Source organism: Plectropomus leopardus, chromosome 23 (assembly GCF_008729295.1).
Source record: "Plectropomus leopardus isolate mb chromosome 23, YSFRI_Pleo_2.0, whole genome shotgun sequence".
NCBI lineage: Eukaryota > Metazoa > Chordata > Actinopteri > Perciformes > Serranidae > Plectropomus > Plectropomus leopardus.
Window position 1 is genome coordinate 20773614 of NC_056485.1, and position 18362 is coordinate 20791975.

General features: G+C 43.0%; 1 protein-coding gene, 1 long non-coding RNA gene and 1 pseudogene across 2 annotated transcripts; 2 read left to right on the forward strand and 1 right to left on the reverse strand.

Annotated features, from left to right (window-relative positions):
• The first annotated feature begins 139 nt into the window (after nucleotides 1-139).
• On the forward strand, nucleotides 140-2412 carry LOC121962103 (early growth response protein 4-like). The gene is made up of 2 exons (XM_042512298.1): nucleotides 140-380; nucleotides 666-2412. The coding sequence occupies exons 1-2, from the start codon at nucleotides 254-256 to the stop codon at nucleotides 1877-1879; spliced, it is 1341 nt and encodes a 446-aa protein (XP_042368232.1). The 5' UTR covers nucleotides 140-253; the 3' UTR covers nucleotides 1880-2412.
• Nucleotides 2413-8018: 5606 nt separating this feature from the next.
• The window catches only part of LOC121962082, a 10534-nt pseudogene continuing 190 nt past the window's right edge, over nucleotides 8019-18362 (forward strand).
• LOC121962137 lies at nucleotides 9710-12275 on the reverse strand. The gene is made up of 3 exons (XR_006107114.1): nucleotides 12165-12275; nucleotides 11970-12042; nucleotides 9710-9774 (listed from the first exon to the last, which is right to left on the reverse strand). It is a non-coding gene; the product is annotated as an uncharacterized LOC121962137 (long non-coding RNA).

Sequence of the window (18362 nt, forward strand, 5' to 3'; positions counted from 1 at the left end):
GAAGCGCGCGGCGGGGGGAATCCCTGGCGCCGGTGCCGACCAATAAGGCCGGGCCGGGAGTTACCTAGGAGACGGAGAGTATAAAAGCAGCGGAGGGAGCTTCAGCATCTCCATCAGCACCGAGCGGACTAACGGGACTCACCGGCAGCTCCGGAGCGGATTAATAACCACCGGGAGCTTTAAGCACCGAAAGGGAATCCCCGATCAACCTGCTCACAGGAGTTTTTACTTTACACACACCGACTGTCACACGATGCTGCTGGAGCGCGAGGACAGCTTCATGTCGGAGTTTGAGGACGCGTGCAGTGCCTGGGTGGACAGTGTGGGCTCGAGCCCGAGCGACGGGAGCGACTCTGACGTGGGATCACCTTTCTGCCAAGGTGTGTGAACCGATCAGCCGATCACAACCTGATCGATATTCACCTTATTCACTGATCAAAGTTCATGCACAAACAAGCGGAGAAACAACCTGCTGCGTTACAATACGCGAAACTGCTGCAGGCAGCTGTAGTTTGCTGCTGGCTGCAGCAGTTTGTAGCTGCAGCAGTTTGCTGCAGCTTCATATTGATTTGAGTGTGTAGGCTGCTGCTGCCCACTGACAGCTTATTATGCAATGACAATAACACCTCCTCCTCTCTCCTCCTCTCTCCTCCTCCTCTCCTCAGTCTTCTCTCCGGGAACTGACGCCTCGGACTCAGATTTCTTCTCTGACTTCAGCGACTGCTCTTCGGACACACTCTCTCCATCTCTCGGCTACACCGGCAGCTTCTTCACGGAGCCGGAGGCGGCACCGGCAGCAGCGGTACCGGCAGCAGCGGCACCGGCAGCAGCGGCACCGGCGGCAGCGGCACCGGCGGCAGCGGCACCGGCGGCGGCGGGTCTGAGCAGCACCGCGGACGCGATCCTCAACATGATCACGGAGATCGTCGGGATCTGCACGGAGATGGAGCAGCAGGGGGACCACAGCTCTCTGAGCCCGGCAGCAGCGGTTCCCTCCCCGCCGCTCTTCGCTCCGTCCCCCTGCGGGCCCCCCCTCCCTCCCCCGCCGCCCCCCGCGGCTCCTCAGCCGGTGACGGTGAAGAGTGAGTTCGGGAGCTCCAGCTGCAGCAGCGGGTGCGGGCAGCCCTCGGTGGCCGTCAGTGAGGCTCTCTTCCCGGGCAGCGGAGACTCGGTGCTCCCGCTGTCCACTCTGGAGCAGCTGGATGTGTCGGACTTCATCGACTCTCTGCTGAGCTCCGAAGCCGCGCAGGGCGAGCCGCGGCCCGGCGTGGAGGTGAAGCAGGAGCCGCTGGGGCTGGAGGACTGGTTGAAGAGCTTAACGGCGGCTGCGCCGGTGACCGGGGGAGACTCCGGCAGCTACGTCATCAGCAGGCCGGTAGTGAAGACGGAGCTCGCGCAGAGCTCCCCCTCCTCCCTCCCCTCCACCCTGGACGCTCAGCTGCTCTCCTCGCTCCTGCAGGGCGCGTTCCCGATAGTCAACATCAGCAGCGTGCACGCGCCAGGAGCTCCCAAACTTTCACGCGCGGGAAGGAGAACTCCCGCCAAGAACGGACTGAAAGTGAAACCGTTCCCGTGCTCCGTGCAGGGCTGTGAGCGCCGCTTCTCGCGCTCCGACGAGCTCAACAGGCACGTGCGCATCCACACGGGACAGAAGCCCTTCCAGTGCACCATCTGCGCGCGCAGCTTCAGCCGCAGCGACCACCTGACAACTCACACGCGCACGCACACGGGGGAGAAGCCCTTCTCGTGCGACGTGTGCGGCAAGCGGTTCGCGCGCAGCGACGAGAGGAAGAGGCACGGGCGCGTGCACGTCAAGCAGCAGCTGCGCGCGCAGATGATGGCCGCGTACTCACTGGCCCTGAACGCGCCCGGAGTGTGATCGGGAGCGCGCTTGAGGATAAGTTTCGGGATTTGAACCGTCGACCGGAAAACGTCAGAGGCGTTTCCATGTGACGTCACACTGAAGGCGTTTTTAAGCCTGGAGGCACGTGTTTACAGGTGTCCAGGCTGCTCTCATGGCGCATGCGTGAGACTGAGTCCACAGCAGGAGGAAGAGGACTCAGAGAAATGGGGACTGGAAGACTCTGATCCCGGACCAGCAGGGTCTGGACTTTAAAGGAGCAGTCCGCCTGTTTTTACTGTAACATATTTACATTTTTGCATGATGACGTAAGAAACTGAATGTTGACGTCAGAATGTCGTGATTTTGTTTCCTGTTTTGACTTTTTCTATCTGAGGGGTTTGATGTTTGTACCACATCTCTATTTTTATAGTTTGTCTACCTCTTCCTGTGTCGCATCGATGATGTCACTTTTCTATGATGTAATCAGAGGCACGCAGGTAGCGCTGCACCGGTGCATTGTGGGACAGGTGTGTCTCGGCAGGTTGATGTTTCCTCGTGCTGCATGGAGGCTGCTGCTGTCAATAAACAAACAAACAAACAAACAAACATGAGCACGCTCTGTCGTTTCTTTCAAAAACATAAAAAAAGGCAGAAATCACTTGGTGAGAAATGTTCCACAAACTGCAAGAAATCAGTAAATGTCGATTTTGTTTTTTTAAATGCGAGGGAAAACTATATTATTAATTATCAAAAGTACAAATTTAAAATTAAGTCACAGAATTATTAGATATTTTTATGCACACTTTCCAGCCCATTTCCCTTTTTCTAAAAATGAATGAATAATAATAATAAAAAGTAAATTTTCAGGGGATTTTCCTGCTGTACTTTTTTTCTTATTTCCTGCTTATTTTGGCGTCATTTTTTTTTTTTTTTTTTTTTTTTGCTCACTGAATTCTTGTCAAGTTTTTTCTCTCAAAAACATGGAAAAAGGCCAAAAACAACTTTGTGAGAAAATCACAAATGTTCCACAAACTGCAAGAAATTAGTAGATTTAGAATTTTATTTTTTAAATGCTAGGGGAAAACTGTATTAATAATAACCATAAATACATGTTCTATACATGTTACAGAATTTTTTTATTGATTATTATATATTTAATAGTTATATTTTTAAGCACCTTTTCCAGGTCATTTCCTATTTTATTTTAATTAATTTTCAGGTAATTTTCTTGTACTTTCTACTAATTTCTCACTAAATTTGGGGTCACTTTGTCTTTCGCTGCTCACTGACATCTTCCCACGTTTTTGACAGAAATCACTTTGCTCAGGCTGAAAGGGGTTAATTATGAGCATCATCTTCATCATCATCATCATTATCACGTTTAATGAGCATCTTCATCGCTAGAAACTTATGACAGCATCATCATCATCATTATGAGCCTCATCTCCTTCATCCTCCTCTTCCTCTTCATCCCAAATTCCGGAGCATTTCCGGTTCCATTCATCAACAGGCTGCTGTTGCCAGGCAACAGATGTTCCCATCAGCTCCGGGAACTGTGAAGGTCCTGTTGCCACGGTAACAGCAGCTCCGAAGACTCCAGTTTTGTTTTTTCACAGCGAAAAACACCCGAGTCGCCGTGAGTCATCAGTCTGAACTATAATTATAATATCAAATAAATAATGACATTTTCTATTTCATCTGACAAACAAACAGGAAACAGAGACTTTTTGGGGACTATTTTCAGCAGCGGATGATTGATTGTGTTGGGCTGACTTTGACTTGAAAAGTAAATGTTACATGGATTACATGAACGTATTAACCCTTTTTTATTTATTTGATTTCATTTTATTGTTTTAGTTTTTCTCATTTGATTACATCTCATTTTACTTTATTTTATATATTTTATTTTATCTCATTTTATTTTATTACTTTGAGGTTTGCTGTATTATGTTGCTATTCTATTTTTATTTTTTACTGTCTGAAACCTGAACAATTTGTCATGATTTTTTCAAAAATATAGAAAAAAGGCAAGGAGCAAAATGTCCCAAAATTTGTGAGAAAATAACTAAAAACGTTTCTTTTTTAAATCACCTGAAATTTGCCAAAAAAAGAAGAAAGAAAGGAGTTAATAAAATTAAAAATTATCATTATTAACATTATTGTCATCATTATTACTATTACTAATACTACTACTACTGTTTGTTTGAGTCTGAACATAAAAAAATCATCACCTGCTGCTGTGATAATCATGACTGTATTAAAGTCTTTATATTTAAAATATATATTGAGACAAAGACAAACGTGTCCTCCTCTAAATGTTGTGATCGCCCTCCAGTGGCCTCCAGTCAGCAGCGCAACTTTCTGCCAACCAGAGCCGTCTCCATCACCACACAAACTACATTAATAATAATAATAATAATGATAATCATAATCATAACAATAATAATAATAATGAAAAAAAGGTACATCATGCATGTAGTACATCGAAAATAAGTCATTATTATTATTATTATTATTATTATTTCCATCTAAAAACATAGTGGCCTCATGAAAAGGCAGAAGGCAGAAGATTCCTTAATTAATGAAACATTGATATTTATGATTAGGACTGATGTTGTTTAAAAAAATAAACTTAAAGAAAGTAGAAAAATAAAATATTTCATAGCCTGATTTTGCAAAGTGCATTTTGTGAGCAGAGCGATATGAGTGTGAATATTTGACAATGAACATAAAATAATAACGTATAAAAATCAATGTTGCTGCTAATCACTGACATATTGAGGGCCGTGACCATAATCAAAATAAATAAAAATGCAGTATGCCAGAAATACCCGGATGTCATACTGATTCAGACATCACACAGCTGTGCAGAGACTAACCAACCAGATGGGGTCCTCGGTTTGCTCTCGTGTTACACTTTATTAATTAGCCAAAATCATATTTGTATCTTTTCAGCTCATTTACAGTACTTTTATCAGGTAAACCACATACCGGAGTCTGCTAATGAGAGTACAAGTACACAGGAGACATGGCGAAGTTATTCTTTACGTTTTAGAGATTTTTAAGGATTTTAAGAGCGCAGCGAGAGAGACAGAAACAGACAAAGCGGGGACAACACACAGCGAAGGACCGCGAGCCGGAATCGAACCCGCGACGCTGCTATCACATGACCATCACACGAGCCCGCGCTTCCACACAACACTCAGTCAGGGGTTAAACAAAGGTAACACCGGTACACCCGGTCACTTCCGGCCGTTATAAAGGTGTTAATCGTCTCTCAGGTGAGCCTTCACCACCATCGTCTGTAAACATCACCTGTTTACTCTGTTTCAAACCGTAAATCGATGCTACGGTACGGTTTTACTGTTGTTTGCTTCCGCTTTCAAAAACCGGAAACCAGCCAAGTCTGACTCAGCAAACTGCAGGATCCACCTGAACAGCTGTACTGCGTACTACTGCGGAACGCAGTATGAGTACGTAGTGGATACTGCATACTACTGCGGAACACAGTATGCAGTATGTAGTGGATACTGCATATTACTGCGGAACGCAGTATGAGGATACTGCATACGGACTGCAACTGTAGTACGAGTACGCCGCTTCCAACACAGCCATAAACAACACGCTCACCTGTCTATCAAGCACACCTGAAGTCCTCTATGATCTGCTGCAGGTTCACCCACACTCCAGTAGAGCCAGTAGTAGAGCCAGTAGCCAGTAGAGCCAGTCCAGTCCCCCGGTGCTGGCGCGTCCGTAAACGCCGGAGTCACTTGTAGAAATCCACCATCGGTATGTTAGCATTTAGCACGCTAGCCACACCCAGCATGCACCTGTCCGTGACGCAACGCTGCAGGTGTGTTTGATTGGCTGTCGTCACCACGTGATGCGTGACGTCACTGCTTACCTTAAAGGAAATGTTCCGGTACAATCAGTTATATTTATTTTGAAATTTAAATATCTTTTTTTACTCCTGAATTCTAATTAATTAAAATTATGTGTATTTTTTGTCATGTATGAATGTTGTCAATAACTATTTAAATGTATTTTGTATTTAATTACATGTTTCTCAGTAACTAACTGATTAGTAATATTTATTCTGTATTTAATTACATTTTTTTTCTCAGTAACTACAGTTATATTTATTTTGCTATTTAAATTTGGTTTTGTTTACTATAACTGACTGAAATAACATTAGTGCTGTTATTTAATAAGCTTTATCTCAGTAACTGTAATGGATTACAATCATATTAATTTGATTTAAATACATTTTATCTCAGTAACTATAACTGATGAAAATTGTTTTTTTCTCTTTTTCTCAGTTCATTTAACTGATATAAATTACATTATTTTTAATTTAATCACATTCTCAACATTTCAACACATTCATGATCAATAATTGTTATTATTATTACTGTTGTTGTTATTATTATTATTATTATTATTATTATTATTATTATTATTATTATTATTATACTTCTGATATGTAAAAATGATGATGATGATGATGCTCCGCCATTATCTCCACATCAGGATGACTCGTCACGCGGCCTTTACGTCACCAGCAGCATGCAGAGGGGAGGGGGCGCGCGGGGCGGCGGTTAGTACACACACACACACACACACACACACACACACACACGGAAGCATCCTCCGTCGCTGCTGCTGCACGAGACCGCTCCGGTGTTAACGGTCAGGATCGCGCGGACAGATCTGATCGATCGGCTGCACGAGCCCGGAATGAATTCCTGAGCGGGAAAAAATGGGGTGAAACCATGGCGACGGATTTTAGGATTAAAGTGAGTGAGTGACGGAGCGACAGATCAGCGAGATTTACAGGTGAGAGTGAAGTTATTTACGCGGTAAACACGCGGGAACACTGAACCCGCTTCCTGTCAGACAGCTTTATGAAGAAATGATTTATATTCAGATTATTTAGAAAATATATATCTGAAAATATAGCTATTTTGGTGCTTTTTAAAATATTATTATTTATGTTGGTAAATTTATTTCTTTTCAAAAAATTCTGGGCAATTTTTTCTATTTTTTTAATTTAACAAAAGAAAAATATTTTTCCTTTGAAATTGTTGGTGATTTTTTCTTTACAACTGTTACCACAATTCTCTTTTCTTTAAAGGTTCTAGACACATTTTTCACTCTAAAAAGTTTTGGTGATTTTCTTTTCTCGTAAAATTCTTGGCTTTTTTTAAAAAGACTTTTTGGCATTTTTTCATTTTTGGTGATATTATTTTTTTTAATTCTTTTGGTGATTTTTTAAAAAGTTTTTCTATGGGACGATTTTTCTTTTCCTTTAAAAAAAATGTTGGTGATTTTAAACATTGTTTTGCTTTTTCTTTAAGGCTTTTTTTGGGTGATTTTTTTTTTCAATTTTAAAATAAAACATGCCCTCCATTGACATTTGTTATGGTCCTTGAACTCATCATGTGGGACGAACACTTCATGCACAATAACTCGTCTCTGTGAGGCTGCACTCACAAAACTGTGACCTGTCGTCCGTTTGCACGAAGGATTTTAAAACTGCCTCCAGAAAAATCAAATTTAACGTTTCGTTCACGAGATCCACAAAATAACCGAAGGTAAACAAAGAGAGTCCACGCCCAGCCGCGTCTTTCTCCCTGCTCATCCAGCCACATTTTAAATTCCTCCACATGGGGCTGACCAGAGGACACACACACACACACACACACACACACACGTGCAGTCAGTGGGGTGGAAGATGCACGCTTCAGTTAACGATTAGCCTTACACACACACACACACACACACACACACACACACACACACACACACACACACACGGCCTACTAATGTCAGATCCATCAGGCGTGTGTGGTGTGTGTGTGCATGTGTGTGTGTGTGTGTGCGTGTGTGTGTGTGCATGTGTGTGTGTGTGTGTGTGTGTGATATGTGTGCATGTGTGTGTGTGTGTGTGTGATACGAATCATCACGACTGACAGCGACTCTTAGAAACACGTCCTGCTGGAGCGTTTGCTGTTTTTAATCTGCAGATTATTTCACTCATTAAATCTTTATCAATAAAATCAATTATGCATCACACACACACACACACACACACACACACACACACACACACACACACACACACACACACACACTGACCCAGTTTCTGTCAGGTTGCTTCAGTCTCGAGGACGGAGCGTCTCTGTGCCGTCACTCCGTCTCTCTGCAGCGTTTCTATTCTTCCTGTTTTATCTTACAGGTCTGCAGCTTCCTGCTGAAACATGTCTTCCTCCTCGTCCTCGTCCTCGTCCTCAGAGCTGCCCTACTTTTGTCCTCGCTGTGGCGACGACTTTCGTTTCTCGTGTGTACCTGAGCTCCGGGCTCACCTGGTCAGCCGGCACACCTATGAGACGCTGCTGGTGCTGTCGCAGGTAAACATGCAACTCACGACTGTTTCCTCTGTTGATTCATGAGTCCTTTATTTTCCACCAGCTGCTGTTCTCCGAAAACAGTAAAAATGTCCGTTCAGTTTCCTAACGGTTCGATTCTCCGCCTTTGGCTCTACGCCTAAATTTGGAGAAACCTCGAATGAGAAGTGGCCCTTCAAAACCGAGCCTCAGGGAACCGGGATTCAAATATTACCCGAGGACATCAAGTAACTAAAAGTTAGTGAAAAATAATGAATAACATTTGAAACAGCTAAAAGTAACTGATAAGCAGCCAAATCTGGCCCCTGATAGGGCCCCCAGTGGCCCCCAACCATTTTCTAATTCACAATAAAAACAAAGTGACTGACTCTGTGAACAGTTTTTGTCCTTTCAGTCTCCATAAGAGACTAAAAGGACAAAAACAGAGACATGAAACAGCATCAACATAGAGCTTGTTGATCAAAGAAAGAGCCAGAGGAGGATCCTCCACACCCCCGACAGAGGACACAGCTGAGACACTGATGTCCTCTCAGACACATCCGAAAATCCTAAAAATGCCCTGAAATCCTGGAAACGTCCTAAAATCCTAAAAATCCCCTAAAATCCTGAAAATGTTCTAAAAAAAACTAGAAATGTCTCAATTTTGAGAAATTTCCTAGAATCGCAGAAAATGTACGGGGCTGCTGCGAGTGGCCCCTGGTCCCTGTCGTTCTGTAAAAGTGGCCCCCGGTCAAAGCAGCTAATTCAGCTGCAGAAGTAGAAACTCTCTCTGTGGCACTAGACGTTTTAACTGTGGCGGGCCGCCTCAGACAGACGGGCCGCCTCAGACAGACGGGCCGCCTCAGACAGACGGGCCGGGGTTGACTTCCTGTCTCGTTTCAGGCTCGGGTCCGGAGCTCCAGGCCTGGCGCTCTGCTCCCCGCCGCCGCCGCCGAGCTGAAGCCCAGAGACGGAGCTCCTCTCTGGGCCTGCCGCTGCCGCTGGCCTGCCTGGATCTGGCCTCGTCGGCGGCCTCCGTCCAGCTGCTCCGAAACATGTTCGGCCCCTCGGAGCGCGCTCTGCCGTCTCCCGCGGAGGAGCCGTCCACCGCTCTGGCCCTCCCCGGCTCTCTGGGGCCTCTCCCAGGGGCCAAACTGGACGGGGCGGGGGTCCGGCTGGGGCTGGAGCTCGGGCTGTCGGTGGGCATCGGGCTGGAGGAGCGGCTGGGGCTCGGGCCGGACCGCAGGATCGCCAGGACGTTTGCGGAGGTGGAGGAAAGGGTTAACCGCCGAATGGGCCGGCTGAGGGCGGAGCTTCAGAGGAGGGAGGCGGAGCTAGAGCGGGAGCGGCGGGGCGGGGAGCGGCTGAGGAGTGAGAAACAGGAAGTGGAGGAGAGGGCGGCGTACCTGTCCAGACAGGTGGGTGACAATCAGCTCAGGTTCAAAGGGTTAAACACGTGTGCGGTTCTGCTTTTAATGTACGTGCCTGATTTTGGTCCCTCAGGTGTCTGCTGCCGTGGAGATGATGGAGAGATTAAAGATCGATCTGGAGGGAAAAGAGAGAGAGCTGAACGAACGACAGCAGTCAGTGAAAACAGTTTCTTTCTTTCCTCCAGAAAAACCGAAGAAAGAAAGAAAAAGAGGAAAAGACGACAAAAAAGCGACTTAAAAATTACCTTTCAGTTGATGTTTAGATGTTCTAACTTTTTTTTAAAAAAAAAATCTATATTTATAATTTTCCTATTTTTGACATATTCAAAATAATATTACTGAGAAATATTACATTTTTAGTCCTTTTTTACGGTAATTTTCCTCTTTTGTTTTTCTGCCTGCTTATTTTCAGGGATGTTTCTTAAGCTTATTTTCTTTCTCCCATGTTTCTGAAAAAAAAATCAAGCAAATTTGAGTCAAGTTTCAAAGGGTTAATGAGAGCAGAATCAAACATGACAGTTAAAAAATATACAGTTAACATCAATCTGACGTGTTTTTCTTTCTGTGAAGCTCTCTGGAAACCGTTTAATATATTTCATATAATATATGATGAAGCATATATATGAATGTAATTATTGTTATTATTATTATTTCATTATATAACATTATTATTATTATTTAATTATATAACATTATTATTGTTTAATTATATATCTTTGTTATTATTATTATTATTATTATTATTATTATTATTATTATAATATAACCTGTAATTTAAACAGATTTTATAGAACAAAATGCAGCATCAGTGATCTTTTGTCTGCTCATTATGACGAGAGAAAAACAACATGATGCACACGCAGAGGACACGTCACGTTTAGTCTGCATCACTGGACACACACACACACACACACACACACACACACACACACACACACACACACACACACACATGGCTGTGGTTTGCAGTGATGTGAATGTCAGATGACAGCAGCCCTGAGGGTGTGTGTGTGTGTGTGTGTGTGTGTGTGTGTGTGTGTGTGTGTGTGTGTGTGTGTGTGACCTCCTGTATTTCTGCATATTGTTTTGTTAATATCTATTTATATTCATAACGATCAGCGTTTAAAGCTGTTAATTAACAAATTAATCCCTAAAATCTGAATGAATCTCGTGTCACTCTGAGGTCGCGTCGGTCGGGTCCGTATAAATATTTTGTGTTTCTGCGTCTGAATATAAACGCATGATTTCTGTATTTCAGGGAGATGGTGGACATCGAGTGTTTTCTGAGGGAGACGGCGGAGAAAGAGGCCGAAGCCAAATCCAGACTGCAGGTGACAAACCTCGCTGTCGTCTCCGTCGTGCACGTCTTCACTTTTCAGGGGAATTTTGTGAATTTTGCGTTTGTTTTATTTTTGTTGTACTGTGAGACTTTTGAGAAAGTCACAGTTTTGTTTCACAAATCTGAGTAAAAACGATGATGATGACCATCGAAATTTGAAAACCCAACGATTATTTCTGTTTTCTGTTAAATTGTGTCATTTTTGTTTTTTTTTTTAAAAAAAAAAAAGCATGCCATCCAAACCTGCAGAAGGTATGTTTGTTTGAAAAATCACCAAAAAATTGTTGCCAAAAAATCACCAAAAGTTGTTTTTTTTAGATTTTAATGACAACATTTGGAGACATTTCTTTCCTTTACAAAGGTTTTGGTAAGAAAATGTTTTTTTTTTTTTTAATTTTTTTTTTTCCTTTAAACATTTCTGGCGATTTAAAAAAAAAAATATTTAAGATTTTTTTTTGGGGGGGGTTTAAAAAAGGTTTGATGATTTTTTTAAAAAATGCTACGTTTTTTTAAAGATTTAAAGATTTTTTTTTTTTTTAGGTTTTAGTGATTTTTGAAGAAAAAATATAGATTTTTTTTTTTTTTTAACTTCTGCAGGTTTCAAGTACGTTTTCTTTAAAACTAACCAGAAATGACCCCATTTCTCACAGCCAGAAACTGTAAAAATGAGAGATTGTTGTTGAATAGACAGATCATGTGTTTTTAAATGTGTCTTAAATATGGTTCAAAGGGGCTGAAAAAGTCTGGATTCTGACTCTACCTGCAGGAAAATGTCGAGTGTTTTGCAGCAAACATACAAATGTTGGACTCGTTTGTCGTTTCAGGTGTTTATTGAGACGCTGTTGGAGCGAGCCGACCGAGCGGAGCGACACTTACTGCTGCTCACCTCACACACACCCGCAACCTCTACACGCACCATCGCCACGACGACGCGTACGCAGACCCCTACACACTCACCGAGGGATACACACCTGTCGCCGGCCGGGGGGGACGCAGCCTGGACGGCAGCACCGATGACATCATCGCGGACAAGATGCAGGCGACCTTCGGCAACCGGGTCAGAAAATCCAAAACATGAGAAACGTGTCGAATAAATGTTTTTGTTTTCACTGGAAATTTTTAAAACATGAAAAAAGTAGAAATTGACCACATTTAACTGGACTCACGCCGTCCTCCTCCTGTCGTCTCTGTTGTCCTCAGAGGAGTTACAGCGTCTCAGGCTCCTGCAGACTCGGAGAGCAGCTGCTCAGCCACCATCACTACAGGTCATCACACACACACACACACACTCACACACACTCACACACACTCACACACACTCACACACACACACACACACACACACACACACACACACACACACACACACACACACACACACACACACACACTCACACACACACACACACACACACACACACACACACACACACACACACACACACACACACACACACACACACACACACACACACACACACACACACACACACACACACACACACACACACACACACACACACACACACACACACACACACACACACACACACACACACACACACACACACACTCACACACACACACACACACACACACACACACACACACACACACACACACACACACACACACACACACACACACACACACACACACACACACACACACACACACACACACACACACACACACACACACACACACACACACACACACACACACACACACACACACACACACACACACACACACACACACACACACACACACACACACACACACACACACACACACACACACACACACACACACACACACACACACACACACACACACACACACACACACACACACACACACACACACACACTCACACACACACACACACACACACACACACACACACACACACACACACTCACACACACACACACACACACACACACACACACACACACACACACACACACACACACACACACACACACACACACACACACACACTCACTCACTCACACACACACTCACACACACACACTCACACACACACACACACACACACACTCACACTCACACATCACACACACACACACACACACACACACACACACACACACACACACACACTCACACACACACACACACACTCACACTTTTTGGGAAAAGTCTTGATAGGTTGTTTATGGCTGGTTCTTTTTTTTTTTTAAAGCAGTTTGCAGTTTGTTTCTCAGATGTCTGTGAAAGGGTTAACTGACGGACAGACGAGCTCAGCTTTTAGCCTCCGTTCATGTCTCTGATGTGTCCTCTGTGTCTCGCAGTGGACTGACGGGTCGCATGCGGACTTTGTCTCTGGGATCAGGGGGGAGGGACGGCGAGACGGGCTCGGTCCTCCTCCACTACGCTCCGTCCTGGACCCGCCGAGAGAGAGCAGGAGACGGGAGGACGGAGAGACTGTGGTGCGTAAAAGAAAAAGAAGTATTCTGATCCTTCACTGAAGGAAAAGTACTTATACCACCCAGTGAAAATACTCTGTTACTGTGAGAGTCCTGCATTTAAAATGTTACTTAAGTAAAAGTATAACCAGGAAAATATACTTAAAATCTGAAGTAAAAGCATCCAATACAGAAAAATCTGTAAAAAAATACCCAAAAACAACACCCGAAAAACTATTAAGTATTAAGTATTTAAAAAGAAGAAAATACACCCCAAAAGCCAAATTAAAAAAACAACTAACACCTCAAAACTCAAAATTATAAAAAAAAAACCCAAAAAAATCTAAATAATAAAAAAATAGGAATAGATGGTCCCAAAAAAATACCTAAAAAATATGCACAAAGCACCCATAAAATACCTACAAAAATCCCCCTAAAAGATCGAACAAAGTTCTAGTACGTAAAGTTATATTAAGTATAAGTATATAAGTATAATGTGGCATTAAAAGAAAATACTCAGTTACTCACGCGTCGTCGTCCTCCTCCTGCTGCGTTTTCAGGGTCGGCGAGGGCGGGCTGCGGGAGAACGTGGAGCAAAAGAAACCGCCGCCACCACAGCACTGAGGAGGAGGAGGAGGAAGGAGGAGGAGGAGGGAGGAGGAGGAGGAGGGGGGCTGTGGAGCAGCGCTGAGATGAGGAGGCTCGTCTTCGCCAGGACGCACACACCTGCTTCAGGTAAACTTATCACAGCTGGTTGCTGCAAACGCTTCCTGTGGCTGCTTCACAATAAAAGCCTGTATTTGTCATCCCGCAGACGCCCCCTCCTCCTCTCTCCGCTCCACCCCCTCCCGTTGTCAAGGCGACAGGCAGCTGGGGGCGGGACACCCTGCGGCTGAGGGCGGGGCTTTTCTGCGTGTTTACGTATCTGGACGTGCGCTCGCTGCTGCGGGCGGGCGGCCGAGGTCTGCTCCGATTGGCGGTTTGTTGCCAGGCACCCGGCGGTTTGGACACGCCTCCGGCTGGAGAACGCCAGAGTCTCTGCGGAGGTAGAGGAGCCAACGTCATCTTCATCATCATCATCATCATCATCATCATCATCGTCGTCAAACTGTCTCATCATCTTTTTCAGAGGTTTTAGAGTTACTACTGTCAACAAATGTCACTACTGTCGTCATTTTATTCATTTATTCATTTAATGTTTATTCATTTGTTTGTTTTTTGTTTCTTTTGAAAGGGACAAAGTTTATTAATGAACATCGGTAAAAAATACGAATGTAAATATGCCAGAGTTAGCACGACTTATAATCTACAACCGTCGTCCTACGGCAGGTAAAAGACCATAGAAATATCAAGAAAGAACGATAAAGGAAAGAAGAAAAAAAACGGACCAGAAGAAAACCACAAGAAAAAAAACTACAAGAAAAATAATAAATAAATTTAAAAAATCACCTTTTTAAAAAAAAAAAAACAAAGCAAAACAAAAACTCACCATAAAATTATAATTTAAAAAAACAGGTGGAAAAAGGGTGTTTGTTGGGGACTATTTTCAACGGCGGATTAATTTCCATTTTTTTGTGTTTCTTTGTGTGTAGTTCCTGACCACTCTGTCTCAGTGGTGTACGCAAACCCAGTCTGTGGTTCTGAACAACCTGAAGCCTCGAAGCAGACGTGCCAACGAGACGCGAGAGGACTACCACAAAAACACACGGTAAATGACCGTTACAGGTTTGTCTACGCTTGTGAGGACTCTTGCCTCTAACCTAAATCCCCGACTCTCATCCTAACATGAATCAGATTCTCAGCTTGAACCTTAACACTAAGTTTTAACCTTTAAACAGTCTGTTGGATCAGTGAGGACCGGCCAAAATGTCCTCATAAAGCTGACATGTCCCCACAACAAATGCAAGCTGACAGAGGTCCTCACAAAGAAGCAAAACCAAACTAAATACACACACCTGAAAGAGGATTACGTTCAGGAGCGTGGCACAACAACAAAATTTAAGGCTTTTTAAAAAAAAATTTAAATCTCTCTTAAAACAAACAAAAAAACCTTGACATGTTGCTATGGTAACAACATCTAATTCAGGTCCAGCTGTCGTCTGATTGGTCAGAAGTGGACAGGTAACAGGACGAAGTGTTGACGTGACAGCCTGCGTAATCAGGACACCGAGGTGTGACAGGAGAAGAGACGTGCTGCCTCAGTGCATTCTGGGAGTTGTAGTTGGTAACCTGTGTGTGTTTGTGTCAGGGGCAGTGTGGAGGCGGGGCTGGAGGCGCTACTGCGGTCAGCAGGTGGCAGTCTGCTCTACCTGTCCGTCTCTCAGTGTCCTCACGTCCTCACCGACAGGACGCTGTGGCTCGCCAGCTGCTACAGCAGGAACCTGCAGACGCTCACATACAGGTGACGCTGTACCTGACTGTTCACCTGACTGTTCACCTGCATGTTTGTTTACCTGTCTTACTGATCGCCTGTCTGTGTCTGCAGGAGTTCGTCTGACCCTCTTGGTCACGAGGTTCTCTGGGCCCTGGGTGCGGGCTGCAGGAACATCAGCAGCCTGCAAGTGGCTCCGGCTCACCCCTGGTCAGTAACACTCACTCACACTCAGGAGTCCAGTCACAGAGGGACGGTCCCCCGGTTTCATGATAAACAGAAACAGAGATCGAGCGGATCAATACGCTGCACACCGCTCTACAATAAAATTAGATTTTAACCATTTTAAAAAGTACAATGTATGGTGAAGTTGTGATTTGGACAAAATTGAAAAGTTGTGCAGAATTCTCTGGGACTGACTGAAATTGCCATTAATTTTTCCAATCGCAAAATCCAGGAGGAACTGATTAAGAGTGTGTTCACATTTAAAGCTTTACTTTAAATAATTCAAATATGGAACAAATGACTAACTCACTCTCTCTCAGTCAACAGCCCACTCGTTTTGGTAACCGCTGCCTGCAGACGATTGGTCGATGCTGGCCACACCTCCGTTTGCTCAGTGTGGGCGGGGCCGGCTGTGGCACTCAGGGACTGGCTGCTTGGGTAGGTTAAAAAAAAAAAAAAAAAAAAAAAAGAAAGAAAACAGTTGCATTTTTTTGCAGATTTTTACAAATTCTGTTACAAATATGTCATCATATTTGACAGTGTGTGAAGGATTTAATTTTTTCTCATATGTTTAATTTTTTTGTGTGAGTAGATTTCTTGCCAGCTACACACAGAAACAGGAATTCATATGAAATCGTACTTTTTAGTTTGAGGTAAAAACGTTTTGTCACACTTTACGTTACACACATTTTAGCGGTATCAATAAAGTGGGCTTGTTGCTAATATCAGAAATATTTAAGTGGCATTATTAAAAAACAAAAGTACATGATTTAAGAAAATGAATAAATAATTAAGCGACTTTCAGCAAATGAGAAACTTTTCCAAAGTTAGGAAGAGCTGATATCACTTTTTAACCCTTTGGAATCCGAGCGATTGATTGATTTTCTTTAAAAAAAAAAAAAAATCTAAAAAAAATGGAAAGAAGGCAGCAGGAAACTTGGTGAGAAATGAACCAAATGTTAACAAGATATTATAGTTAATTTTAAAAAAGTGAAAATTAGCACACTAGAAAAGAAAAGTAAAAAGACCAATAAATGACCTGAATAGATGCTAAAATAAAAAAGAAATAACAGACGTAATAATATTTAGTATACATGTTTTTTTAAATTTTATATAAATAATTACATTAATTTCATGAAGTTTCCCTTTTTTTTAAAAGGCTAATTTTCTTTAATAATTTCTTGTGGTTTACATTTATGCCAATTTGCTGATTTATTTGGGAAGCACATTGAGTCCTAAGCTTAAAAAGTGCTCTAAAAATCAGGATTATTTTTTTAAATTCCTCAATCGTGATGTTAAGAAAATACATTTTGTGGATTATAAATAAAGGATCACTAAAATGACGTACAGCAGTAACGCGTGTTGAGTTAGTGTATTTGTGTTGTGTGCGTGTGTGCGTGTGTGTGTGTGTGTGTGTGTGTGTGTGTGTGTGTGTGTGTGTGTGTGTGCAGTGCACTCCTGTGCTCACCTGCAGGTGTTGGAGCTGGAGCGTATTACCGACCTCGGCCTGCAGGCGGCGACGGAGCTGTGCTCAGCGGGCCTGAAGAGTCTGGAGACTCTGATCCTGACACACACACCCGTCAGCGGTCAGGCCATCCTGCACTTCCACAGTGAGACACACCGACTCTGAACACACACACGACACGATCACACCGACATGTAAAGGGTTAATAACGAGTCCTCCGTGTGTGTGCAGGTGTGTGTGAGAACATCAGGCGTATAACGGTCGAGGTCTCCGTGTCGGATTACTTTGAGGAGCCGGACAGTCAGGAGGCTCAGCATCTGTTTGGAGAAATCCTCAACACGCTGAAGGTGAGAAAAACACACACATTCACACACACATTCACACACATTTTTATCCATACATTTCCAGGAATATTTCCAGGACTTTTCCAGGACTTCGAGGCAAATTTTAAATACCATACATTCTCTGAAATCTTTACTAAAATATGTTAAAAATATATAATATTAAAAAAATGATTAATTCAGAACAGGGTTAGAACTGAATATTTAAATATATAACTCTGGGAAATTAATTATCTAAAATGGCTTTATTTTGTTTATATCTTACTGCTGATTTTAAAGAAAAAATGTTTTTGAAAGGTGTGATATCTTTAAAATGTTTTGACGATGTTTTTTGTTTGTTTTTTTTTTTTTACAAGGGCAGATTTTCTTTTTTTTAAAATCACCAAAAGTATTATTATTATTATTATTATTATTAATTGTATTATTATTATTATTATTATTATGATTATGATTATGATTATGATTATTATTATTACTATGATGATTATTATTATGATTATTATATATTATTATTATTTTTTACCTTG

What these genes read in the sequence shown, in the direction of transcription:
- LOC121962103 (XM_042512298.1), top strand. Translation starts at nt 254, where the DNA reads ATGCTGCTGGAGCGCGAGGACAGCTTCATGTCGGAGTTTGAGGACGCG. An exon ending in GGGATCACCTTTCTGCCAAG is followed by an intron (nt 381 to 665) that starts GTGTGTGAACCG and finishes TCCTCTCCTCAG; the next exon opens with TCTTCTCTCCGGGAACTGAC.